Source organism: Hyperolius riggenbachi, chromosome 7, assembly GCF_040937935.1.
Source record: "Hyperolius riggenbachi isolate aHypRig1 chromosome 7, aHypRig1.pri, whole genome shotgun sequence".
Classification (NCBI taxonomy): domain Eukaryota; kingdom Metazoa; phylum Chordata; class Amphibia; order Anura; family Hyperoliidae; genus Hyperolius; species Hyperolius riggenbachi.
The window spans coordinates 31,040,655-31,067,189 of NC_090652.1; the positions used below are offsets into that span (position 1 = coordinate 31,040,655).

The following is a 26,535-nucleotide window of genomic DNA, read 5'->3' on the forward strand; positions in this document are numbered from 1 at the left end:
GCACTGCGGCCCAGATGTGACATGTATGTCTTAAAGACAGATGGACAACTGCACTGATGTTTGGACATACAGTTATCTTTTAAGCGCAATCTGAAAAAGTTACATGCTAATAAACCAAAAAAGATTGCACGTTGCCAAAGCACTCAAGTCCAGATGCCACAAAAATAAATAAAAACCACCACCTGAATTAGCAAGGATGTAATGTAAACAATTTATGATATTTATTTCTAGTACGTATATAATTCTTACATATAAGACACTTTATCATACACATAACCATTCTAATCTCAAGCGAATGTCCCTTCTACATACTCTATGTTGGGGAAATTAGTTTTCATGCCAATTGGCCAACCATTATGTGTTTCAAGCGGACCTGAACTCAGAACTTCTTCTCTGGTCTAAACGATAACCAACAGCATAAAAACCTTTAAAGAAAAAAAACATTTCTTTGCAGATTTATTGCAGGATTTGTATCCACTGTAAGTGTGTCTACTTCCTGCTTTCATGGAGGCAGACATAGGGTTAACATCTTGTGTGTTTTACAATTAGCTTCTCTGCAGAGGCAGCCAGCTGACACAGCTGAGAGATAAAATTACAGTGGTGATAAGTCTCAAATGTGGGTAATTAGGCTAAACTTTCTAAATACATACAGGGTGCATTTCTCCATATTTTTCTTCTGTCCACTTTAAGATGTAGGAGGAAACCGGAGTATAGGGAGAAAACCTAAACATGTGGACGACATACGAACTCCATGCATGCAGTGTCCATGGTGGGACTTGAACCCGGGGCCTGAGAGGTGCGGGGCTGAAGTATTGGCCACCATACTGATTAGAGCTTCCTCAAAGAAAATAATCTTCAATAACATTTTTATATCATACAGGTTACATGTAGGTAATTTAAATGCAGAAGCTTGGTTGGTTAACACGGAGGAACCCCGCAGGGAATTTGTGGCCCTCACAGCTCTTCTCGGAAGCTCAGGCCACTCCCCTTCATCCTCTTCCTGTATTCTTCATCAAACACGATGTTCTGAGACACCAAAAAGTGGTTCTTCCAGTCCCCGACTTTCCCTGAAACAAAGCGGTTTGTCCATCGTTACGCAATAATCTGTAAGCACAATTTCTGTTCAAGGAATCTAACCTAGACATGAATCAATTAATAGAAAGATTAAAACAGAGGCATCTTCCACTGAATTGCTTCAGTTGTCCCTCTTATATTTTAGGAGGCATATTACTCTGACTTAAAGAGACTCTGTAACAAAATTTTCAGCCTTATTTCTTCTATCCTATAAGTTCCTATGCCTGTTCTAATGTGGTCTGTGTTACTGCAGCCTTTCCTAGTTGCACAGTGGCTGTATTATCTCTGTTATATAATCTAATCTTCTTTCCTCTGACAGCCTTGTCAGGCTCAGGCAGGAATGTGCTGTCTGCTGTTATAGGCAGAAGCTATACACACCCTCTCCACGCCCCCTGCAAACTCTGTATGAGTCACAGACTGAGCTCCTCTCAGCCTATCACATTCTGGTTAGCAGCCATGTCTTGTTTGTAAACACTGCCTAAAACTGGCAATTACCAGCCAGGATTGCAGCAGGGAGTGGAATAAACAGCACAGAGGGGCCCAGGAGAACTTAATGAATAGAATGGTATGCTTTTTATTGTAAGAATTTTAGAGTACAGATTCTCTTTAAGTTGGCTGAGGTGACCGATAACGACCAACTCAGCTGAAGATCAGGGCCAGATTTCTGGGAAGGCCACAAAGGCTATGAACTTGGGCGGTAAAAGCAGAAGGGCTGCAGGACTTGCAAAGATAAGAGGTCACATGTCAAGGATAGATAAGGTCAGTAAGGGATGATTTATTTTGACAAGTGCTGCTCATACATGTGAGTCATTTCTGAAGTGTGCATGCCCAGAACACTATGGGGCTGCTGTGCACATCGGGGCAGGAGCGCAAAATTACAGGGAGCACAAGTTGAGAGAGAGCATGCACTGTTTCTTTGATCTATGCTGTAAGGAGGGGGCGGGGAGGCAAATGGTGACAGTGGGCCTTGGGCGTTGGAAAGTACAAATCCAGCCCTGCCGACAATCAGGCGTGTGTATGGCACCTGACTATCCACAAGCGATCTGCCGGGCGGATCTGAATCCCATTGTTTGTGCAATTCGCCCACCTGTGATGTCACATATGCACCACTCATTGCTCTTCCATTGTAGTCGTTGTCCTCCCCCCAGAATAGGAGCACAATGCATCATCAGCTACACAGCTGACACGTGTGCAGCCCAGCGATGTCGCCCAAGGGTATCACAGCTCTTGATCCACAGTGGGCATGTGTACACACCCCTACTGAGCAACCATTCCAGTCCTGATGGAGATTTGGCTAAACCGCAGATATGGGGACTTTTCCCTTGTGGGTTTCCACTAAAAGCCTAGAAGGAGGATTGGTCATAATGATGCTGTCAGTAACTTTCTGTGGTGAGCTGCTTTTAGCATCAGGTGAGAAATACCCAATTACTTGTTAATAAGGTGCAACAACGTATATGAAGCCCATGGTTTGGTACCTTTCCGCATGAACTTTGAGATGGACTGGTCAAACACTTCTGAAGGTAAGGTAGTAAAGTTGGCCATGGGATTATCTTTCATGACCTCAAAAGATGTGTGGTGGTGGATGGTCTCCAGGACCTCATCGGACACTTCCTGCTCCATGAACTTGGCAATCTTTCTGATTTCCCTCTTTGGATCCTAAATAACAACAAGGAAACTTCAGTGTATTGTCCATGACAAAAGATGGCCAAAGAAATGCTAATGATTGAAGTGGATGTAAATCGTATGCAGCTTGGATGTGGGCCTATCAAATGTACTTAAATTATTTTGATTCGCTTCGTTATGATTTTAAATTACTGCAAACTTAAAAAAAAAAAAAAATTCTAATAAATTGAAATGACCAAATCAGAATTAAAACCACTAATCGCAACACAATCGCTGACAAAATGCTTACACTTTTTAAAATCTCTAACCAAAAAACAAAACAAAGAAAAAAAAGACGGACCAGGGCATGGTACAGACAGTATACCTATGGTCACCACCACATTGGGTTACTGTCATTTTTCTTAAGGAGAGCAACCGCAGCTAGGTCCGGATGGCAAGCTTGGATTTTCATCACAGGAGCCTGTAGGCACAGATGTCCTGGCTTCCTAGATGTCACCCTCCATGAACGTACCAACACGCACCAAATGGCCCGGGAAAAATGTGCTGGCTGTCCCAGCTGTCACTTCTCCCTTATCCGTCATAAGTAGCTACAGGTGCCCCTAAGTACTACTAGGTAGCCAGATCTATCCTCAGTCTCAAGTAGCTAGAGATGCCCCTGACTAAAGGGAGATCTCATCGGTGGAATGCCGAGAGCTGGGTGAGAGTGCCTCATTTACCCTCTGCTCGGAACTCTGCATAGGGAAGGAGGCACTAGGTGAGGGGCGTGAACCTCCTTTCCATCAACAGTGCCTTATGGTAAATCCAGCAGAGATGCTCATCCGGATTCCGGATATCCGAACTTTTTTTTTACAATACCCGATTCGGATTTAAAAAAAATAAATCTGAATAGCTATCTGCAGATATTTGGACGCATGGCACGGATATTTCAGATATCCAGATCCGAAATCAATTACATAGTCAAAAAGCCTCCACCCTACTCCTCCCTGTTCATGGATCTTGTCTTCCAGGGATTTGTAGAGTGTCAAAAGCAAGCTCACATACATTGGCCAGGAATCGAACCCAGGTCAATTGCTTGGAAGGCAGCTATGCTCACCACTTCGCTTTAGGAAAAAGTGGTGTTAAACTTCTTGGAGCAGACTTCCTTCCTCCCTCCAAAAGACACACATACATCCCCATAAAATAATTTAGCAGCAATGGCATGCACAGTCTCTGTGGCACAATTAGTTCGCGAATTTGGCTGTTAACCGAAAGGTTGGTGGTTCAAACCCTCCCAGGGACGGCCTTGCCTTTTGTGTTCAACAGTTGTCTGAAGAGAACCCCAGATAGCCATGTAGATTCATCTCTCTCTGTCTAGTAGGGATGGTCACCGCTTTCCGCGGAATTGTATTTTCGATTCCAGGCGGAAATTGGTCATTCCATCAGAACTGAATTGTTTTTTCAATCCAGCGGAATACCGAAATTGCCTGTGAAATTCCGCCGGTATCGGTTGATGGTTTTAAGCTGAAAATTCAGTTCAATGGCATAGAGTGAGTTAGAGAGCTGATTCTACTTGGCTATCTGGGGTTCTCTTCGGACAACTGTTGAACACAAAAAGGCAAGGCCGTCCCTGGGTGGGCTTGAACCACCAACCTTTTGGTTAACAGCCAAATGCACCACAGAGACTATGCATGCATTTGCTGCTAAATGATTTTATGGGGATGTATGCGTTTCTTTTGGAGGGAGGTCCTCACTGCATTCATGACCTCAACGTCAGGAAGGTTTCATCCCTTGGTCATCCCTTCATGGTGCCCACTTCCAAAATTGAACCCACTCTCATCCATCTGTCCAAAAACCTCCCTCATGAATGTATCAGGGCAATGAAGGTCCACTGAAAAGGTCATAAGAGATAGAAATAATTCCTAGTTACATGCATATTGTATAAAGTTTGACATTGGGGCAATCAAAGGCACTTCCTATAGATGCGGACTCATCCAGTTCTAAGCTGTGTACAATTTTCACCCAAGCCAGAATTATTAGCCCCTTATTGGCCACCTCAGTCCTCTGGAGGTGAGCCCCAGCTCAATTACAGCTGCCCATGCTCCCACAGTGCCTTCTAACGGCAAGAGGGAAGCAACCCTGAACAACTTCCTATTTGCTATAATGGAGGGGGAAAAAGACCATCCTTCTCAGGAAAGGGGAGTGTGATAGGGGTGTCTTGGCACCCTGTAGAGAAAGACACAGGAGACAAAAAACCAGAGCCCAATAGTGCAGTATGTCAGTTATTGGTATGCGAAGAATCAAATGAAAAAGCTACTCACAAAAGGAGGATTGCAAGGGGCAACCGACCACAGGAAGCAGGTGGAGACCATAAACCCCACTCCACTCGGGGTCGTTCTGGAAGGACCTCGATGCGGTCACTCTCTTAGGAAAAAAGGGCTGGACAGACGTCTACCGTGGTGAACCAATGGGTGTTCTATCCCCACCCCTCGGACAAGTAATGTACGGGGGTGTACTATGCACAATGGGAGAAAAGAGGCGCCCTGGTTTAGATAAAAGCTTTTAAAAATGGAAAAGATAATGAGGGGTCTTACCTAAATGATTAAATCTCTAAACTTACAAAAGATATTTAGCACAGGCAACACATTTCGTGAGTCTAAGACCACTTCCTCAGGCCAATACAGTGCAAAAAAATAAATAAATGATATAGCATAGGGAGCCTCACTATGCTACATGCCTATTTTCATTTGGCACTGTATTGGCCTGAGGAAGCGGTCTCAGACCCGCAAAACGCGTTGCCTGTGCTAAATAAAAATCTTTTGTAAGTTTACAGAGATTATCATTGAGGTAAGACACCTTGTTGTCTTTTCAATTTTTAAAAGCTTTTATCTAAACCAGGGCGCCTCTCCCCCCCCCCCCCCCCATTGGGGTCATTGCTGTAGCACAATACAGAGGCACTGGGATGTATTGAGGGCACTGTGGGATGTGGCGATGATGGTGGTGTGAGAGGGGCATGGCCTGACTCCCAATGTCCTTCAAGTGTAATGGGCCACATAATCATGGAACTGAGGAGCAATGTCTGGACAGCAGGCTCCAAGGCTGGTGCAGGCAAGAGTTACAGTGGGTGGTCCACTAAGAAGTCATCACATGACCACTGAAGTTGGAGGCCCATTATTGTTAAATGAAGGGAGAAGTATTATTTAGTATTTGTACAGCACTGCGGAAGAGGTTGGTGCTATATAGAGTATATTGTCTTGCCGCTGACTGTCCCTCAGAGGGGCTCACAATCTAACCCATGCTAGTCATATGTCTATGTAAGCATCATGTAGCGTATGTATCGTAGTCTAGGGCCAATTTAGCGGAAAGCCAATTAACTTATCTGTAGGTTTTTGGGATGTGGGAGGAAACCAGAGTGCCCAGAGGAAACCCACACAGACACAGGGTAAATATACAAACTCCATGCAAATGGTGCACTGGCTGGGATTCAAATTAGTGATCCAGCGCTGCAAGACAAACGTGCTAACAGCTATAACAAAAAAAAAAAAATCCCTGCGCTGCCTTTGATGAATGGTAGAGCTGTATAGATGGGTGCTGCTCCGGAAGCTGGGTGGTGCCAGCAATTTTTTTTTTTTTAACAAATCATTTTATTGTTTTAATAACCTATGTAATACAAACAAGAGTAAAGAAGACAGTGATCAACCAGAGGTCATGATAATGTAAGAACACAGCTCTCCATATATATGGTGATGCATATACATACATAGATATGTTGTACATTCCATAGCATGTTATGAAAAAACAGGATACCATACATAGAATCATGGATATGTATATAATTTGTTTCAGACCAGTGTCCATAAACATTCCTACATTAGACATATAAGAGTCATGTAGCAACCAGACAGCAACAAAGCTGACTGAGTAGTAGAACCCTGTGTTGATCTTGTAAGGAGGGAAACCGAGAGAGAAGAAAAAAAAAAAAAAAAAAAAAAGGAAAGAAAAGAAAAGGTGGGAGAAAAGAGGAAGAGAAGAAAGAAGAAAGCAAGGGATTCTCTAGTGTCTCCAGCACCCAACCTGATCATGTGTTACGTATGGCAGCGGATTACCTTAGATCATCTTAAAGTCTTTGTGAGAGGGCAATTGGGGTTAAAAAGTCAATCTTCAGGACCTGTAGGGAGAGCATCTACATTGTTGTACCATGGGGCCCAAACTTTATCAAAACGCTTAGGGCAATTCCTGCTCTAAGGCCTGAAACACACCAGAGGAGTTTTTCTGAGCATTTTGAGTTTTTATATCTGCTGCTAATGTTATCCTATGTGTCTGTGCACACTGGAGCAATGAGGTTTTGTAAAAAAAACCATAGCATTACATTGGGAAGAGCTTTTAGAGGTTTCAAAAGCTCTTCCCAATGTAATGCTATGGGGTTTTTTACAAAACCTCATTGCTCCAGTGTGCACAGACACATAGGATAACATTAGCAGCAGATATAAAAACTCAAAACGCTCAGAAAAACTCCTCTGGTGTGTTTCAGGCCTTATAGGTTAGGCGGTAGAGAGGTAGGGTTTTGTTGACAGTTCTTTTCCAAAAATTAAGAGACGGGGGTTTATCTGATTTCCATGTTCTCAATATCTCTTTACGGGCATAAAAACATAAAATTTTTACTAGGTATTGAGCATGTTTATTTGCAGGTGTGCCGTCCAAGAGACCTAACAGAGTTAGTCTAGGAGAGAGCATCAGATGTGTTTCTAGAATTTCATTGATTAGTGAGATAATCTGTTGCCAGAAGTTATTTACCTTGGGACATTCCCAGAACATGTGGAAAAAGGAGCCCTGACTGACTATACACCGTGAACAATTGGGGCTATTGGCATTGGAGATTTTGCACATACGAAGGGGTGTCAGATACGTCCTATGCAGGAACTTGAACTGAATTAATCGTTCTTTGGCTGAGATAGGAATTTTTACAAATTCTTCCAAGATCTCCTGCCAGTCTGCATCATCCAGCCCTGTAATATCCCCACTCCAGCGGGACTTACATCTAGATAGGCTATGAGTGTTGGTATTCATGAGTGTGAAATATATTACTGACAGTGATTTGTCTAATTCTGCTACCATTAGTGTCTTCTCAAGTTCAGGAGACACCAGAGTTGGGGTACTGTTCACAAATTGCGCATTATACGCATGGCGTAGTTGTAGGTATCGAAAAAACATCTTATTGGGTAGGTTATAGTTGGATTTTAGGAAATTAAAGGATAAAAGGCCATCACTATTTGTTATGTGGTGGATAGCTTTAATACCGTAGCGAGCCCATAGGGCAGGGTCCGGTATCTGTGAGAAGACATTTTGTCGCTGTCGCCGGTATACTTAATCATGTCTTTCCAGACTCTAACCGTAGTAACCATGGGAGTAGTGCATCTGTCGTCCGATTTGGTACCACGGAACGGCAACAACGTTAGCCTTTCATATGAACCCAGCCTCGCTGCCTCAACTGCCACCGCAGCATTAAGTTTGTCCTGAGAGAACCACCATCTCACAGACACCAGAACCGCCGCGCAATAGTACAAATATAGGTCAGGTAGGGCCAGACCTCCCTGGTCGGCAGGTAGTTGCAGGGTGGAAAGTCCCACCTTCGGAGCCTGATCACCCCAAAGAAAACCAGAGATTAGTGAGTGTACCTTTTTAAAGAAGGCTTTGGGGATAGTAGTCGGAGTCTGTCTAAAGAGATACAGGAATTTGGGCAAAAAGACCATTTTAAAAATGCTTATTCTGCCTATAAGAGATAAAGGCAGCGCTTTCCATATTGTTAATTTGGTTTTGAGAGCCTCAACTGCAGGTTGGATGTTGAGGCGGAGAAAATCTGCTGTATTGTTAGTTACATCAATACCTAGGTATTTAAATTGTTTAACCCATTTCAGAGCAGAAGGGTATTTAGAGGTGTCAAAATTGTCTAGTGCCATTAGAACCGACTTGTCCCAGTTCACTTTGAGACCAGAGTACTTGCCAAAGGTAGAAATAAGAGTTAATGCCTCCGAAGGAGAGGCCTCCGGATCACCCAAATAAAGTAAAGTGTCGTCCGCATACATAGATACTTTTTCCATTAAAGAGCCCACCAATATTCCCTTAATGTTCTCAGCCTCCCGCAGTTGTATCGCCAACGGTTCGATGGCAAGAGCAAATAAATATGGTGACAGTGGGCTTCCCTGGCGTGTGCCCCTCGACAGCGGAAATGGGTGTGAGATATTGTTCCCCGTTTTAATTTGAGCGACTGGAGTATGATAAAGTGCTTGGATCCAGGAAACAAAATTGTTGCCTAGACCATATAAAACTGTAAGAGATGCCATAGATATTGCCATTCAATTGAATCGAAGGCCTTCTCTGTGTCTAGAGAGGCCACCGTGCGTTTCCCAGAGTCCTGAGGGGGAATAGAAATATTAGTAAAAAGCCTTCTAAGATTGATGTCAGTACTACGGCCTGGCATGAATCCGGTTTGGTCACAGTGGATTATCTCTGTGATGACTTTTTTAAGTCTATTCGCTAGGATATTTGCTAATACTTTTGCGTCAGCATTCAGGAGTGATATCGGCCTGTATGAGCCGCACTGCTCCGGAGGTTTATTAGGTTTTAGTATGACTATTATAATGGCTTCACTGAAAGTGGGGGGTAAAGTTTCTCTTTCAAGCACTTTATTAAATAGGGAGCAAAGTTTGTCCACGATTTGGCCAGAATATGCTTGGAGGTACTCGGCAGGAAGCCCATCCGGACCTGGGGTTTTATTTGGTTTTAGTTAGAATATAGCCTCCTGAACTTCCTCCAATTTAATACTGGCATTCAGCATTTCAGTGCTTTCTTCCGACAAGGAGGGAAGGTCAATATTGTGCAGATAGTCTATTAGACAAGTAGTATTATAGTCTACTTTGGATGAGTATAGATTTTTATAAAAGGAAACAAAAGTTTTGTTAATCTCCTCAGGGTCTACTGGTGCCAGCAATTCTAACAGAAAACAAAAAGAGAACAGGAGAGCACCACTGGTGCAATAACTTTTTTACTATGATTAGACACGCTGATAAAGTTACACTTACAGCGTATGAATGGTGTATGCGCCTGTCAGGCCTGCCGTCTATCCTCTCCTGTGTCCCGAGCTTGGCCAGAGCAGCGGGATGTGATGGAACTGGCGGCAGTTCAATCACATCCCGCTGCTCTGGCCAAGCGCAGGACACAGGAGAGGATAGACGGCAGGCCTGACAGGCGCATACACCATTCATACGCTGTAAGTGTAACTTTATCAGCGTGTCTAATCGTGCTAACAGCTATGCCAATGTGCTGCCCCAGTGTGAGGGTTTAAAAAGTAAAACCAGAAATTGGCTAATATTGAGAGCATCCTCCTTACCTCAATAATATCCTCATAGAATACGTAGAGGATTTGGTGTTCCTCCTTCGCCTTCCACCAGTCAATGACGTGATCAAACCAGCTTCCCCAGGCCACTGAAATGAGAAGGATCTTATTGGAATCTTACCACCTATAACCAATGGGCCAAATACATCACTTCTAAACTATATTTTGCATTAACTCTTTCTGAGTTGATTTAAAAGTGTTGCTTGCCCCCTATCTTAAGACCATAGACTAGTAAAATAAAAAAGCATTTATACTTACCTGGGCCCCCTTCAGGCTATGGCCTCCCATGCTACCTCCCCCGGGCCTGCTCCAACGCTCCACTGGTCCGCCCAGTAAACTTGTCTAGTCACAGTCAGTTGTGCATGCGCACCCCTGTCACACTCCTGTAGCCGGGAGAATGCTTCCAATTTACCGGAGCCAACCATTGGACATCGGAAAGGGAACCTGCAAGGAGCTGGAGGAGGCCCCAGCCATGTATACCTGATTTTGTTTTAGACCTCTGAGGTTTACTTTGAAAAGTCTCTGATAGATCCCTTCCTACTGGAAGCAGAAGGTTGGGTAGACATGCTCATACTGCTGGTACAAGGCTTTTAAGGCGAATGGCGGAGGTGTCAATTTACATACAATTATTTACCATCTGCACTTAAAACACACTCGCAGCAAGCTGGAACTCTAGGAGCAATAGACACAACTAGGTGGCAAAATTGTACTTGGATGGAAAAAATGGAGGACATTGGCTTCCAAAACAGAACGCATGCAACAACATTCTATACTGGACCATCTCACTAGCAATGAGGTTTCCTCTGTAAAAAGGTCCCTACTCTACCTAGTCAGAAATAGAGATGGGCCGAATATCAACTTGTGTTCGTGAATTTCGAATCCGAATCTCTGCAAAAGTTCACAAATCTGGCGAATCTCCGAAGACTTCAATGGGCAGGAGAATTTAAAACCTACAAAAAAGACTGTTTTGGGCCACAAAAGTGATGGAAAAGTTGCTTCAAGGGGCCTTGGATAAAGTCCAATACATGGCTAAAGTCCCACCAAAAATTACGGAGTTGACACAGAGCCGTGTTTCAATCGCTAAAGGGCAGAAATAACATAACATTCCTAAATTGGTGGGATAAAATGCTTTAAAGTGGACTGAAACTCTGACATAACATTTAGTAAAAATGCGGTTTCCTACTTTTTATTGCTCATATTTGCTTTTGTGCACAAGTAATATTGTCTGTCTACAAATTACAAGTTTCCAAAGCGTAGTTTATCTTGCCCTGAAAGCTGCCATTGCATTTTATTCCAACTGCACTGCTTTTGTTCTGAACTGTGTGTGTGCCTGAAGCAGGGAGAGCTTCTCAAAGAGTTTTTTTTATTTTTTTAAACTCGTTACACACAAATGTATCAACATTGGAGTGTGTATCTTTGTTTTTACCACTTGACACCTCCAGGACATCATTGTTAGTCATCTCTGTGGCAGTCTGTAGTGTGGTGTGTAGTGATCACCGTGCTTGTGCGCACAATCGGAGTGCAGGCAATCACGTTTTTTCAGCCTCTATGGTCAGGCTGAGGTAGTTCAATGACAGTAAGTAACCCACAAAAAAACAACAACAACCACACGCTGATTCTGCACGGAGGCCTTATACAGGAGGCAGTGATGGATACTAGATGCCAGTAGTGGTGGTGAAGAATTACTGGGTTATGATCTGTGCACTACTAGGACCAGCCGACCGTCTCCTACAGCACTGAGGTTTTACACAGGGGCCAATGGATACTAGATGCCAGTAGTGGTGTGAAGGTGGGTTATGGTCGGTGCACTACTAGGACCAGTAGATTGTTCTCCTACAGCACTGAGGTTTTACACAGGGGCCAGTAGATACTAGATGCCAGTAGTGATGTGAAGGATTATTGGGTTATGGTCAGTGCACTACTAGGACCAGCAGACGGGTCTCCTACAGCACCGAGGTTTTACACAGGGACCAGTGGATACTAGATGCCAGTAGTGGTGGTGAAGGATTATTGGGTTATGGTCGGTGCACTACTAGGACCAGCAGAAGTGTCTCCAACAGCTAACTTGTGCACTGGCCACAGAAGAGCAAAACAATAAAAACAATGCATCAGCCCTAAGAAGGGCTTAGCTGATCAGGACAATGGGCTTAATTCACAAAACTTTATTATAAATGTCCTATTTATCACCTAATTGATAAAAAATAACCTTCCAGCACATTTACAAGCAAAATAATCACTCAAAGTTGTTCCTGATTAATTGCATTTCAATATTACTTTTCTTACTTTAATTGTGTGGGCATGAGGAGAGCCCACTAAACATGCCTGCTCCCCCTGTTTTTAAATTTTATCGTTAAGGTGTCCTCTAATAAATGGGATGTGCTAGCATAGGGACGAGAGCGCTACAGTCTTCAGCCCGACCAGATGGGCCATCACAGGAGGTTGTTGCAGAGCCGGGACAAGGTCCTCCAGCACCCAAGGCGGTGTCTCAGTGGCAGGTTTTCACACACACACGCGTCGCCATAGATTTACATTACTTCCGTTAGCAAAGACATCCCTTCCGTCGTATCGTGCCATACCCCGTCGGTATGAAAGCCTCCATAGACTTTCATTGCCCTGCAGTGGGGTGTGGTAAAAATACTGCCACCTCCCCAGTCTCAAAGGCCCCTAAAGGTCTATCTACAGTATATAAAATGTTGGCACTTTATACATTTTTGTTTTTTTTAGTTATGTTTCACCTCTGACTTACCAGCTCCAGCTAGGAAAGTTGAGAAGTATTCATCCCAGGTCCCGGGGTCTGGGAGGCCCATGTTAACCTTCTGGAAATAGTAGTATGAGACCAGGATGTCCTTAGCGTTCCTGGCAACATAGATCACCTGTGGGGAGAGCGGAGCAGGAAACCAAACAAAGAGGAGCTCAATTTTCACTTCACTCTTTGAAGCCACAAATATATTAATTAACATAGTAGCTAACTGAGTGGTGCTGATGTCTTGAGGTCAAGTTCTACTTCACTATTAACATACAGCTTGGTTCTCTACTCAAAACACTAGTAGGTCAACCACCTGTTCACCATACTAGCTCTAGGGTACATATCGTTTACAGAAACAGGAAACGGAAACAGAAACGATTACAGAAATAGTTAAGTATAGGCTCCTCGGGGGCGGGGCTTATGTGAATGGTTTTATGCTTACTATGCTTTCTGAAAGCACTGTGGAATAAACCAGAGCTATAAATTGATGTTAATGATCTCCCACTGTCCACCTTTGAGTTTTCAGACCCGGTCATGTGACTTTGTAAATTGGTCTGAGATTCCAGATGCATTTAATGCTCCAGGTCCTGTAATATTATGGATGATTTCACTGACAGATCTTAAAAAAAAAACCCACACCTTTACATTTCCACTTTTCCTTATAAAATCTGGAACTTTTGAAAAAAAAAAAGACTTGTTTTTCATTAAGATTTCTTGTTACTTGTATAGGTTTTTACTTAACTACTGGCCGTGATTATGACAGTATATCTATTCCCCCACGGGAGTACTGTTCCCGTTCCAGGAGTGGAGATATATACGGCTCTGCCCCTCTATGCACACCATGCTCGGACACATGCCCACGTGCACGTGATCCCACGGTTGCAGCCAAGATGATGAATGGGAACAAATAATCCCAAAGCCAATCTGTGTCATGCTATTTGAATTCCTGCTGATGGCAGCATTGTGGACTTAACATAACCTTCCACTGTCCACCAGCAGAGGTCTCACCTTGTCTTTAGGACTCTGAACAGTCACCTGACCATTGTGCAGTATTTAAGGCTGCCTCTAGCAGAAGAACATTGCTAGATCATTTTGTGCTGTAGGCCTTGTGCTCTGGTCACCCAGCCTTGTTCCTAGCTCCTTGCTTCCTGTATTTTGTATTGATCTCCCAGTATCAACCTCTTGCTTTGTCTGACTATTCTCTTGCCCACTGTCTGTATACTCCTGATATTCTGATCATTGAGCCTGGCCTGTACGACTATTCTGAGTCCTGATTCAGCTCATAAGTGTCTGTTTATATTGTATTATTGCTATTGTATATATTGTGTGAACTAGCTTCCGGTGTGCTGCTATTGTATATATTGTGTGATCCAGGTTCCAGTGTGCTGCTATTGTAAATATTGTGTGATCCAGGTTCCTGTGTGCCGCTATTGTATATATTGTGTGATCTAGGTTCCGGTGTGCTGCTATTGTATTTATTGTGTGACCCGTGTTTTTGCATATTATTGTAAATATTAGTTAGTTAGGGTGATATCGGGGCACTGTGGTCATATTGTACGATTGCATGCATATTGTTTGTATGTGTATATATGTTAATTTGCACTTCTGTAAATAAACCCGTTCATTAACCTTTAAATCCAATCTGTGCAGACCTCAGTATTTCCTTACAAGTGATCTCTTGTTCCTGTTTTGCCTTGATAAGCATCTGCATGCGCAGATCCTTACAATCTGTAATGCCATTTTGACAAAAATAAATGATCAGTGCTGTAACTAACAGCACTGATCATTCAATGAGAGCAAGTAAAAAAAAAAAAAAAACAAGTTTTAACTTTCGTTTTGCATTCAAAGCAGGAGACATCTAGTGGCCACATTTAATATTACAGTGTAAAAAAAAATTGGATGGAATTTAAAGGGAAGGTTCAAGCAAAATAAAAAAATGTGTTTCACCTACCTGGGGCTTCTACCAGCCCCATGCAGCCATCCTGTGCCCTCGTAGTCTCTCACTGCTGCTCCAGTCCCCCGCTGGCAGCTTTCTGACCTCGGAGGTCGGCGGGACGCATTGCGTACATTTTTGCGCATTCCCGCTAGTGCAGGAACATTAACACATACATTTTTACGCATTACTGGTTTAATGCGTACATTTTTACGCATTAAACCAGTAATGCGTAAAAATGTGTGTGTTAATGTTCCTGCATTAGCGGGAATGCGTAAAAATGTACGCAATGCGTGCTGCCGACCTCCGAGGTCAGAAAGCTGCCAGCGGGGGACTGGAGCAGCAGTGAGTGACTACGAGGGCACAGGATGGCTGCATGGGGCTGGTAGAAGCCCCAGGTAAGTGAAACACATTTTTTTATTTTGCTTGGACATTCCCTTTAAAAAGGGAATAAATAGTTACCCTAGGGACTTAGCTTTTTGTATATGTATGCCATATGACCAGGGTTGGTTTAAGGGACCCCATGTCAAACAGTAGCATTGGGAACCCCCTGCGCAATGTTCCCCCCCCCCCCCCCCCACCATTACCCTCTGCTCCCCTGGGCCCCTGTAGTGAAACTGCAGCAATAATTACCAATCTGTCCCAGCGGATGGCGGCTGCAAAGTCCTGCACTCTGAGGCACGCTGTCTCCCTCCTACTCTATGACCCAGCACGTGTTTACACATGATATACCGGGTCATAGAGAAGGAGGGAGGCAGTGTGCCTCAGAGTGCAGCCGCTGCCCGCCCAGACAGATAGGTAATTATTGCTGCCATTATGCTTGCAGGGCCCCTGGGAGCGGTACAAGCAGGCATCATTTAGCAGGGTCGGCAGTGCGGGAGCCCCAATTGCCCCCTTTGCCTCTATGGCAGTGCCGACCCTGCATATGGGTATATTTCTGAAAATAAGGGCTTGTAATTATTGATAGAGTACAGTGAGAAAGACAAAATCCCAAAATGGAAAAAATACACATTTCCAATTAAAATATTATATCCATACCTTGTACAAGGGACACTTTAAACTTTGGAATTACTGGGACAAATGGGTGAATAAAATGTGTGGGTTGTATCCACAATTGCAAGTTTCATTTTAAAACTATAATAGCTGAAAACGATGCATTTTTATTCCTAAAAAGCACCACCCAAAGAAAGTCAAATTGGTGGCAAAAAATAAAATAAAAAGATTTAAATCATTTTAGGTGTGATAAGTAGAGAAAGTTATTGGCAAATGAATGGGAGGAGCACTGAAAGTGAAAATTGCTCTGGTCCATAAGGGGAAAAAAACTTCTCAGTGGTGACGTGGTTAACCACTTCTCCACTGAAGGTTTTTTTTTCCCCTTTAGGACCAGAGCAATTTTCACTTTCAGTGCTCCTCCCATTCATTTGCCAATTGTGATGATCCGCTCAGCTGGCTGCACAGGCAGACAGCTGTTTGTCCATTCCTCTAGTCTGTGGGCTGCAGGTCTCTGGAACAGAGACCTGTCTTTCCATTGCAAGTTTCTGGTCTGTTCTCTTGCTGGGGAATTTGCATACATTCGTTATGCAAATCCCCTACCTGCCTTCTTTGATGACTGGCACTATAAGAGCTTTAGGTTTCCCAGAAGGCTTTGCTGGTCATTTCCTTTCCATGGTCTGTTCCTGATGGACACTGCTGGAGTGTCAGCCATTGCTATCTAGTATAGTTAATTCCTGGGGGTTGCTTTAGGCTCCCCTTCTAGCCCAATCAGGTTGTATTATCTGTATTGCCTGTTCTGTCTTGTCTTGCCTGTTGCCATTGTCCTGTCCCAGCGGTGGTGGACAGGAAATGGTTCTGATCTCTGTTCTTGGAGTATAGCTGGTGCAGCGGTTGCTACCAGCTATCTCTTCTGTTCTGTCTCCTGGAATCGTGCTAGCTACTTTTCGCTAGCGCTGTGCATCCTTCTGTTCTGTCTCCTGGGATCACGCTAGCCACTTTTCGCTAGCGCTGGGGATCCTTCTGTTCTGTCTTCTGGGATCGCGCTAGCCACTTTTCGCTAGTGCTGTGAATCCTATCTCTCGTTTGTCCCTGTTTTCGTGTGTCTGTCTTGTCCGCTACGCTTGCTGGAGGCTCGGTGAGGTAACCGTTAAGCAAGCGCTCGCGTCCTCTGTTTCATGTTTGTCTGTTAATGGTTAGTTAGGCGTGCTTGTCTCTATTGTGCTTATCACGTGGAGATTGCGCATAACCGCGTGCACTGTTGCGAATGAGTGCGGTGTTCGCGGTTAGCTAGCGCTTGTTATTTTCCGTATCTCCTTATTGTATTATTTGCTGTGCCTTTGCTACCCTCGTATTCTATTCTGATCTGCCTTGTGTCACGTCTGGCGATCGCACCTCTCGCGATCACGTTCCTATTTCGTATCTGCTGTTGTGTGTGTGCGCGGTCGCGGGGTGGCGACTGGATTGGCGCACACACATACAACCTGTCCCTTTGCTCAATCTCATTCGCAATCGCCTCTCTTGCGATTGCGTTCTGCGCTTCGTACAATTCCTGTCTGGCACTTGTGGAGGTACAGAGGATTGGTTCCTCTGCACTCCCCAGCGCCATCTGCCGACAGGAATTTCCCTCTACAGGTGCGTAGCACCTTTTGCTGGGTGCCTGCAAATATACGCTTGTGGAGGATTTCCGCCGTGTCAGCGCACGCGTTGTGCGCTGATCACGGAGAAAGTTCCACAATCGTTACAGGAATTATTTCTCAGTTTTCAGCCATTATAGCGTTAATAAAAACGTTCTACTGTAGATAAAACCCACACATTTTATTAGCATTTGTCCCGGTTATTGTAACGTTTAAAATATTTCCCTAGTACAATGTATGGCGCCAATATTTTATTTGGAAATAAAGGTGCATTTCTTCAGTTGTGCATCAATCACCATTTATAAGCCGCAAATTTAAAAAAAAAAAATCCCTAAGGCAACTATGTATGTATTTTTATTACACACACACACATAAAATTTATGTTGACATATAAATAAATGGCCACAGTTAAAAATTGGAAATGCTAAGGAGAATTGTCTCTTTACTGTAGAAAAAGCACTAAAATCAAACCGTGGACAGATAGAGATTAGAGGTAGAGATTAGCGATAATAGTTTTTCTGAGATTGTATGGCTGACAGCTCCTCTTTAAATAGTCATGAGACAAATGGCAAGGAGAGTGATAAAGTTACACTGTAATAAAGATAAGGTGCTACTGTCAAAGTGCAGGAGTGAAGAGGAGCTGGCTTACCCAAATATGGCACTGGGAAGAAAGGCTGGGAGACAGCCTGACTACTTCTGAAGGAGGCTAACTGGCTAAATGTAATGATCCGCGCTGCTGTCTGCACAGGCAGACAGCTGTTTGACCATTGTTTAGGTCAGAGTGCTGCAGGTCTCTGGAAGAGAGACCTGTCTTCACTCTGTAAGTTTCAGAGTTGCTCTGCTGGTGAGGAATTTGCACACGCTTGTCATGCAAATTGCTTAGCTGCTTCCTTTGATGGCTTGCAGTATAAATACCTTTTGCTCCCAGAATTCCTTGCTGGTCATGATGGTTTGTTCCTGCTAACTTGCCTGGAGTCTCAGCCCTCTGCTCATTGTTGGCTATTATTGCTAGCTTAGAGTAGATACCCTTTGGGAGTGCTCCTTGCATTCCTGTTTAGTGCAGTCAGGATTGTGTAGATTTGTACTGCCTATTCTGTCGTGTCTTGTTCTTGCGATTGCGCTGTCGCCAGTGGTTGGCGGTAGCGAATCGTTCTGTCTTTCCTTTGCGATTGTCTTGTTGCCAGCAGCGGTCGACAGGAAATAGTTTTGTCTGTTGGGATCGCATTCGCCCTAGCGGTAGTGGCTGTGGTTCCTTCTGTACTCTGGGAGTGTAGGCCAGAGCTGCGGTTGCTACTGGTTACTCCTGTCTGTCTTGTCTGGAATGAACGCTTGCTGTAGGCTCAGTGAGGTAACCGTTTAGCAAGCGTTCGCATTCTCTATTCATTTTCGTGTTTCATTGGTTAGTTAGGGTTGGCGCGTTTTGTCTCTGTTGTGCTTTTTGTGCGAAGACCGTGCCATTAACGTGTTTTGGCGCTGTTGCGCTTTTCGTGCGGCGATCGCACTTAGCGAGTGCGTTTGTTATTTTCCTTGGCGTTCTGATCATTGTTGTTTGCTGTGTCTTTCTCGCTACACTTGTGCTCTGTCTCTACTCGGTCTTGTGTCACTGTTGGTAATCTCCACTTGCGGTTGCGTTCCCACTTGGTTTCCGCTGTTGTGTGTTCACCGTCGCTGGGTGGCGACTAGATTGGTGGACACACATACATTCTGTCTCTGTGCTCATTCTCTTTCACTGGGGGCTATCTTGCCCTGTATTGCTTCCCCTCGTACAATTCCTGTCTGGCATCTGTGGCAGGGCAGAGGCTGTGTTCCTCTGCACTCCACAGCTCCATCTGCCGGTGGAAATTCCCCTCTACAGGTGCATTGCACCAAAGCTGGGTTCTGTCGTTTTATACGCTTGTGGAGGACTTCCGCAGTGTCAGCGGAGATAATTCCACAATCGTTACACTAAAACACTGATTCACCCTATAAAGGTCCTGTCCTAGTCACATGGTGTAATTGTGTGTGGCCACGCACTAGATATACAGCAACCATGGTATCTGAGGTCATCTTAAAATGCGATGTGTGATGCAAACGATGCGTCTACAGTCTCTGCTTAGTGATGTCCCCCGCGGGATCTGACACCCAATCACAATTGGGCGACATACATCTTGCAAGATGCGGGCCATTATTTTTTACTGATTGTTGAACCTCTTCTGGCTTTCCAGAACAATATTCTGACCTGTAAAGACCCAGGCTATACATAAACAGTACAATGTTTTTATAAAGTGGTCACACATCCCACATTATAAAAAAGGATTTAATACGTAGATGCAGTGAGTTTAGGCTAGTTAGGTATATCTGGTCTGGTAACGGAGGTACCCTTTGTGGACTTATTCTGAGAAACAACCTACCCATTCGTTGTTGGTGACCTGGAGAAGGGGTGGGGGGGGGGGGGGGGGTTATTAATGAGTGGCTATTGTGATTTCCATGCAGTGTCTCTGTAATGTTTTACACCATAGAGTGCTTGGTAGAGGAGTGCACAGAAATAAAGTGTCAGGGCCGGCCCTACCGTGAAGCAAGCTGAAACACGTGATTCAGGGCAGCAGACTGTAGGGGGCAGCATCATCTCCATTCTCAGCTGATCCTTTTCAGTCTCCCCATCTGCTGCTTCTGCCTGACACAGAGCTTGCATGATGTGAATGTGTGTGCTGCCACGCCCCTCAAATAAGCATGGCTCTTTGCTAGCCACACCTCCTCTCCATGTGCATTCTGCCTTCTGATCTTCCTGCTGTGCGAACTTGCAGCGGATATATACGGTATATATAAACCTGTCCTGTGTAGTTAGCAAGCCCTGTTATCACTCCACTTGCCATGACTTCTTACCTTGCAATTCTTCTCCCAGAAAGATGGTGGCACAAGCTTGATTGGCATATGAGTTTTTAGCACACGAGGAGAAGGCATGGCGTTGGCAGCATCCACTCCTAAAGTATGCAGTGCAAGGTTTTATCAGGTATGAAGTTGTAATAGATCATAGAACTTAGCATGGCAGACATATCACCCCAGAACTGGAATCCACCCCACCTATCCCTGCAGTGTATCACTAATGTGCTTTTTTATCTGTTATTTGTTATGTGCACTTCAATTTTTAGCAGCATATCTGGGAATCTCCAGGCAAGGAAAAGTCTCAAACCTCGCACACACGTACAAGGCAAGGAGTGAGGAATGGGAGAGCAGACACTGCACAGACGTGTTGCTAACCTGCAGGCTAGCTAAGTGTTCTGTTGCTAAGTGGGGGAGGCAGACATCACGCAGCGGCTGGAGTGATTGGTGAGAACGATGCTCTCGGCCAGATCGATACACCAGGCTTACTGCATCAGGTGGGGGACTGCACTACTCATACTAGATTCTCAGCAGAGGCAGCCATTACCAGTCGCCTCGGAAGAGTTTCATCTAGCGAGTGCACAGCTTTAGAGACTTGGAAAAGAAGCCAACCAGCCACAGAGAAGTCAGCCAGGGAGCCAACCAGCCACAGAGAAGACAGTCAGCCCTCGCAGAAGCCTGCCACTCCCAATTATTGCATACTGTAATGAATGAGATGCTACTCTGAACACATGACATCGTTTACCAAACTACCAAACTCTAGGGCATTCCAACATAGCGCCATGCACACAAACCTCAGCAATTCTGTTTGGCTGAAATTCCACAGGTATTAGCACATTAGCATTTACAAGAGAGTCATCAAACTACCAGAGTCTAATGACACAGTAGCACCTCTAAGGCTGCACCTTGGTTTTTCAGGTGGCACAGATGGGCATGCAAACAGTGACTGGCATCTGTCCCTGTAAGAGAGATCACACAATTCACAGTGGCCTGGCCCATTTCATGACAATGGAAACATTTTACATGTGCATTGTGGACCCTCTTATGGAGGAGCAGACTTTCCTGGACCACTAATCGTTACGCGACACCTAAAGTCTCTCCCAGAGTCAAACTGAACTGATTGCGTAATGCCTATTGCATGGGAATTTTAACGCTAAAGTTCACCAAAACTGTGCCAAAAAAAAAAAATAGATGACTTTACTTAGGGCTTCTTCCAGCCACCCATAGTCTTTCAGGTCCATTGGTGAACTCTGGGTCCCCTCTGTTGTGCTGCTTCCCTCCTCAGAAAGATCTCCCAACAGTTGTGTGACTTGGGCAACTCTGCCTATGCAGTTACATCTGCACTTCCTTGATTGCTCTCCACACGCTTAGAGAAAAAAGAATCGTGCTGCACTTAGCTTACCGCAAATAATTTTCAGAGGTGTTTTTGAGAGGGATAGTGGCATAACAGGGGACCTGAGGACACAAAAGGGACCGGAAAGACTGTAGGGGGCTGAAAGAATGCCTGGGTAAGTGAAAGTCTTTTTTTTTTGGGGGGGGGGGGGGGGGTGTTCACATAATGCATTCATCTAACCCTCCTCCCCATTGAGACTGATCCACTCCCAGTCAGATAACTGCTGTACAATATATGTTTAGCACTAACCTGAAGGCATTGGTTTTGGGTTCAGATCAAGAAAGGGCACTTTAACATAGCAGGGAGCTCGCATGCTCTTCTCCACATCTCCCTGCAGCATGATGAGGTCTACGATCTCCTGCATCCACGTGGTACCTGCAAAACAGGTGATGATGAAACATGGTCATCAATGCACCTTCCAGCCACCATAAGGCTTCTTTTCCACGGACTGTTAAGCTGTGTGCTCAGCAAGCAGTTACCAGGCAGCAGTGAGCATTTGTGAGAGTTTGAGAGGCCTCTTTTCTACGGACTGTTGATAGGCAGTGAAATGCCTCTCAAGCTCAAACACTCAAACAACTGCTCACTGCTGCCTGGTATCTGCTCACTGAGCACACAGTTCAACAGTCCGTGGAAAATAGACCTAAGCATTTTAATGAGCTGTTTGTAAGCGATTGCTGATGATTTTGTTAGCGTTTCTAAAAAAGGGTCAGCTTTTTTCCAGCGATTAGCGTATTTACTTCTGATTGGTCCTTTCAATTGAGTATTTTTTTTTACAGTGTGTAGTAATGTAAAAACGCGGCACTTATCCATTAGCTGGGCGTATCCGGCAGGTGGCGCTAATTACTATTCCCCCTCCAGGCCGCCATGGATAGTAGGGAAAGATGTAACTCTGGTGGAAATTTGTCGCCACCTACAGGATGCGCCCGGCTAACGGAAAAGAACCAAAAACGCTAGCAAAATCGCTCTGTGTAGGTTTTGACAAGCGATTATGCCAGCATTTATATACTTTACATTACAGAAACGGTAATCGCTAAAAAATGCTGCATGTCCTGAGTTTGCGGTTTTGGTAATCGCTCCAGTGGAATTTGGCCCTTCTATTAACATTATCTGTGCGTTTAGGGAAATCGCTAGCGTTTTGAATTGCCTCTAGAGTGTAAGCCTTTGGGCAGGGTCCTCCTCGTGTGCCCTACCTGATCATGCACCTCCATTACTGTGAACCCATGCTATGCATCTGAGTGAACCTAACCTGCCTAATCTCCATGCTCCCCTCCAGTGACTGACTAAGCATTACGTTGTACTCATACTGTGCTGTGTGATCTGGTTTTCTTGTACTCCTGTATTGTCATATTGCTGTATGTCACCCCTAAATATTGTCTGTAACCTAAATTAATGTCCAGCACTGCATAATATGTTGGTGCTGTATAAATAAACTCACAAAATTGCTCTAGTGGGTTCCAACCCTTAGGCTAATTTCACACCAGGACGTTGCGTTAGAGGGGGCGTTAAGGTCGCATAACGTCCCCCTAACTCAACGCCTGGTGGTGCTGGATCTGGACGTCAGAGTGAGCCGCGTTGTGCAGCTCACTCTGGCGTCAGTGATGCCGTGATGCGCACTCTTGTGCGCATGCGGCATCACGTGGTCCCGCCGGCCAATCGCCGCACAGAGCGGCTGCTCCAGGAAGTAAACACTGCACGTCATAACGTGCAGTGCATATTAATTAGCCATGTGCCTGGCCGCTCTCCGCTCCTCCCCAACATTACTGAGCATGTGCAAGCAGTCTAACGCGGCTCAGCCGCGTCCAAAGTACTGCATGCAGTACGTTGCCTTGTGACGCAGCGTTACACTGTAACGCAACGTCCGCACTGTGAACAGCCCCATTGATTTTTCATTACTGTGCGGTGGGCTGCGTTACAGGCTGCTCTAACGTGCGCCTGTAACGTCCCACTGTGAAACCAGCCTTAGTCTGGACTAGAGTCTCCAGCCATCTTGAAGCTTTGCAGTCTTTGTAGCAAACAGGAATGGTCAATAAGGCCTCTTTTCCATGGACTCTTGAACTTTGTGCTCAGCAAGCAGTTACCAGGCAGCAGTGTGCAGTTATCAGGCAGTAAGCAGTTACCAGGCAGCAGGGAGCAGTTACCAAGCAGCAGTGAGTTGTGAGAGTTTGAGAGGCATATCACTGCCTATCAACAGTCTGTGGAAAGGAGGCCTAAGATGCAAATCATTCTGAGTTGATGCAGGATTATGCAAATATATGCAGCTCAAAAATGGACCAAATGCCACCCCACCAAGATTTAATTTGTCCATTTAAGGCCTCCTTTCCACCAACTGTTGATAGGCAGTGAAATGCCTTTCAAACTCTCAACTGCTCACTGCTGCCTGGCAACTTCTCACTGCTGCCTGGCAACTTCTCACTGCTGCCTGGCAACTGCTCACTGCTGCCTGGCAACTGCTCACTGCTGCCTGGCAACTGCTCACTGCTGCCTGGCAACTGCTCACTGCTGCCTGGCAACTGCTCACTGCTGCCTGGCAACTGCTCACTGCTGCCTGGCAACTGCTTACTTATGCCTGGTAACTACTTGCTGAGCACACAGCTCGACAGTTCGTGGAAAAGAGGCCTCAAGGTGGGAACAACATCAGATAATAGTCTTTGGAAAATGAAAGATCACAGACCAATGTTACCCCCTTCCATGTAGTATGAGAGCCATACCTACAGTCTATTCTATTGAGCTGAACTCCCCATCAGATAAAAATCTTTGCAAGATGCTGCACACAAAGATGGTTTACACATGCAACAGATTAGTATCTGCAAAAGATCAGTTCCTGCAAAAGATCCGTTCCTGCAAAATGCATTCATAGTCTATGATATCTGCAGATCTCATACACACCTTGTTTAACAGACATTCATCTGTAGATCAGAAGATCCATCCTGGTGGATCTGATCTGCAAATAATTGTCCGTTGAAGGTGTGTATGGGGATCTGCAGATATCTCATTGACCATCCCTAGTAGAAAAGTCCACACTGTCAGATGAAACCAATCTTAGGCCTCTTTTCCACGGACAGTTGATAGGCAGTGAAATGCCTCTCAAACTCTCACAACTGCTTGCTGCCATGGCCGGCCTTTGACCTGAGCGACCGGAGTGGTCGCTCAGGGCACCGGCTTCCAAGGGCGCATGTGCAGGGCTTTCTATTCCCCTCACTCGCGGCTCCCTCCGATCATCCGACACTCAGGCTGTCAGCCCTGTTAGTTCAGCTGTGGGCGACCCAGCAGCAGTGATGACAGAGGGAGCCTATTGGTGGTGCTGTGTACCTCAAATACAGGAAGTGCTAATTTCCTGAATGAGCACTTCCTGTATTTGAAGTATACCGCGGCTTCACTCGCTCTGTTGCTGCTGGGCCACCCACCGCTGAACTACAGGGCTGACCATCTGAGTGCCGGGGATGGAGGGAGTCACCAGTGAGGGAACTTGTTTCAATGCAGCCCACAGGTCTGTGTGACAGGAGCACATCGCCCCAGCTCCCCCAGAGTGCCCAGTCTCTCTCTCCCCCCTCCATTCATCATCACTATCTGTGTCCTTCTCTCTGTCTCTCTCCATCCATCCATCCCCATCTGCGTCCTTCTCTCTCGCTCTCTCTCTCTCCATCCATCCCTATCTGTGTCCTCTCTCCATCCATTCAGCCATCCATATCTGTGTCCTCTCTGTCCCTCTCTCTTTATCCATCCATCCCGGTGTCCTCTCTCTCCATCCATCCCTATCTGTATCCTCCCTGTCTCTCTCCATCCATATCTGTGTCCTTCTCTCTGTCTCTCTGTCCCTCTCTCTCTCTCCATCCATCCCTGTGTCCTCTCTCTCTCTCTCTCTCTCTCTCTCTCTCTCTCTCTCTCTCTCTCTCTCTCTCCATCCATCCCTGTGTCCTCTCTCTCTCTCCATCCATCCCTGCGTCCTCTCTCTCTCTCTCTCTCTCTCTCTCTCTCCATCCATCCCTGCGTCCTCTCTCTCTCTCTCCATCCATCCCTGCGTCTTCTCTCTCTCTCCATCCATCCCTGCGTCTTCTCTCTCTCTCCATCCATCCCTGCGTCCTCTCTCTCTCTCTCCATCCATCCCTGCGTCTTCTCTCTCTCTCCATCCATCCCTGTGTCCTCTCTCTCTCTCCATCCATCCCTGTGTCCTTCTCTCTGTCTCTCTGTCCCTCTCTCTCTCTCCATCCATCCCTGTGTCCTCTCTCTCTCTCCATCCATCCCTGTGTCCTTCTCTCTCTCTCCATCCTTCCCTGTGTCCTCTCTCTCTCTCTCCATCCATCCCTGTGTCCTTCTCTCTCTCTCCATCCATCCCTGTGTCCTTCTCTCTCTCTCCATCCTTCCCTGTGTCCTCTCTCTCCATCCATCCCTGTGTCCTCTCTCTCTCTCCATCCATCCCTGTGTCCTCTCTCTCTCTCTCTCTCTCTCTCTCTCTCTCTCTCTCTCCATCCATCCCTGTGTCCTCTCTCTCTCTCCATCCATCCCTGTGTCCTCTCTCTCTCTCCATCCATCCCTGCGTCCTCTCTGTCTCTCCATCCATCCCTGCGTCCTCTCTGTCTCTCCATCCATCCCTGCGTCTTCTCTGTCTCTCCATCCATCCCTGCGTCTTCTCTCTCTCTCCATCCATCCCTGTGTCTTCTCCAAATCCAAATCCAAATCCAAAAAAGCTTTATTGGCAGGACCAAATACATTTAGCATTGCCAAAGCAAAATAGAACATTAACGTGGGGGGGGGGGGGGGGGGGGGGGGGTTGTGGGAATAAGGGAAGGACATGGGTATACAGTCCATAGGAGGATGTACGGGATGGTATGGGGGGGATGGGGTATATAGTCCATAGGGGAGGGGGGTATAGGCATACAGTCCTCTCTCTCTCTCTCCATCCATCCCTGTGTC

At 45.5% G+C, this 26,535-nt stretch overlaps 1 protein-coding gene across 1 annotated transcript in view; it reads right to left on the reverse strand.

Moving 5' to 3' along the window:
• Positions 1-224: 224 nt before the first annotated feature.
• Positions 225-26,535, reverse strand: part of LOC137525460 (sulfotransferase 1C1-like) — a 50,513-nt gene continuing 24,202 nt past the window's right edge. The window contains exons 3-8 of the mRNA XM_068246558.1: positions 21,874-21,999; positions 20,235-20,332; positions 12,813-12,939; positions 10,061-10,155; positions 2,550-2,730; positions 225-1,067 (exon numbers count right to left, since the gene is read on the reverse strand). Coding sequence (XP_068102659.1) covers positions 955-1,067; positions 2,550-2,730; positions 10,061-10,155; positions 12,813-12,939; positions 20,235-20,332; positions 21,874-21,999 — 740 coding nt within the window. The 3' untranslated portion in view covers positions 225-954. The remainder of the gene's footprint in view (positions 1,068-2,549; positions 2,731-10,060; positions 10,156-12,812; positions 12,940-20,234; positions 20,333-21,873; positions 22,000-26,535) is intronic.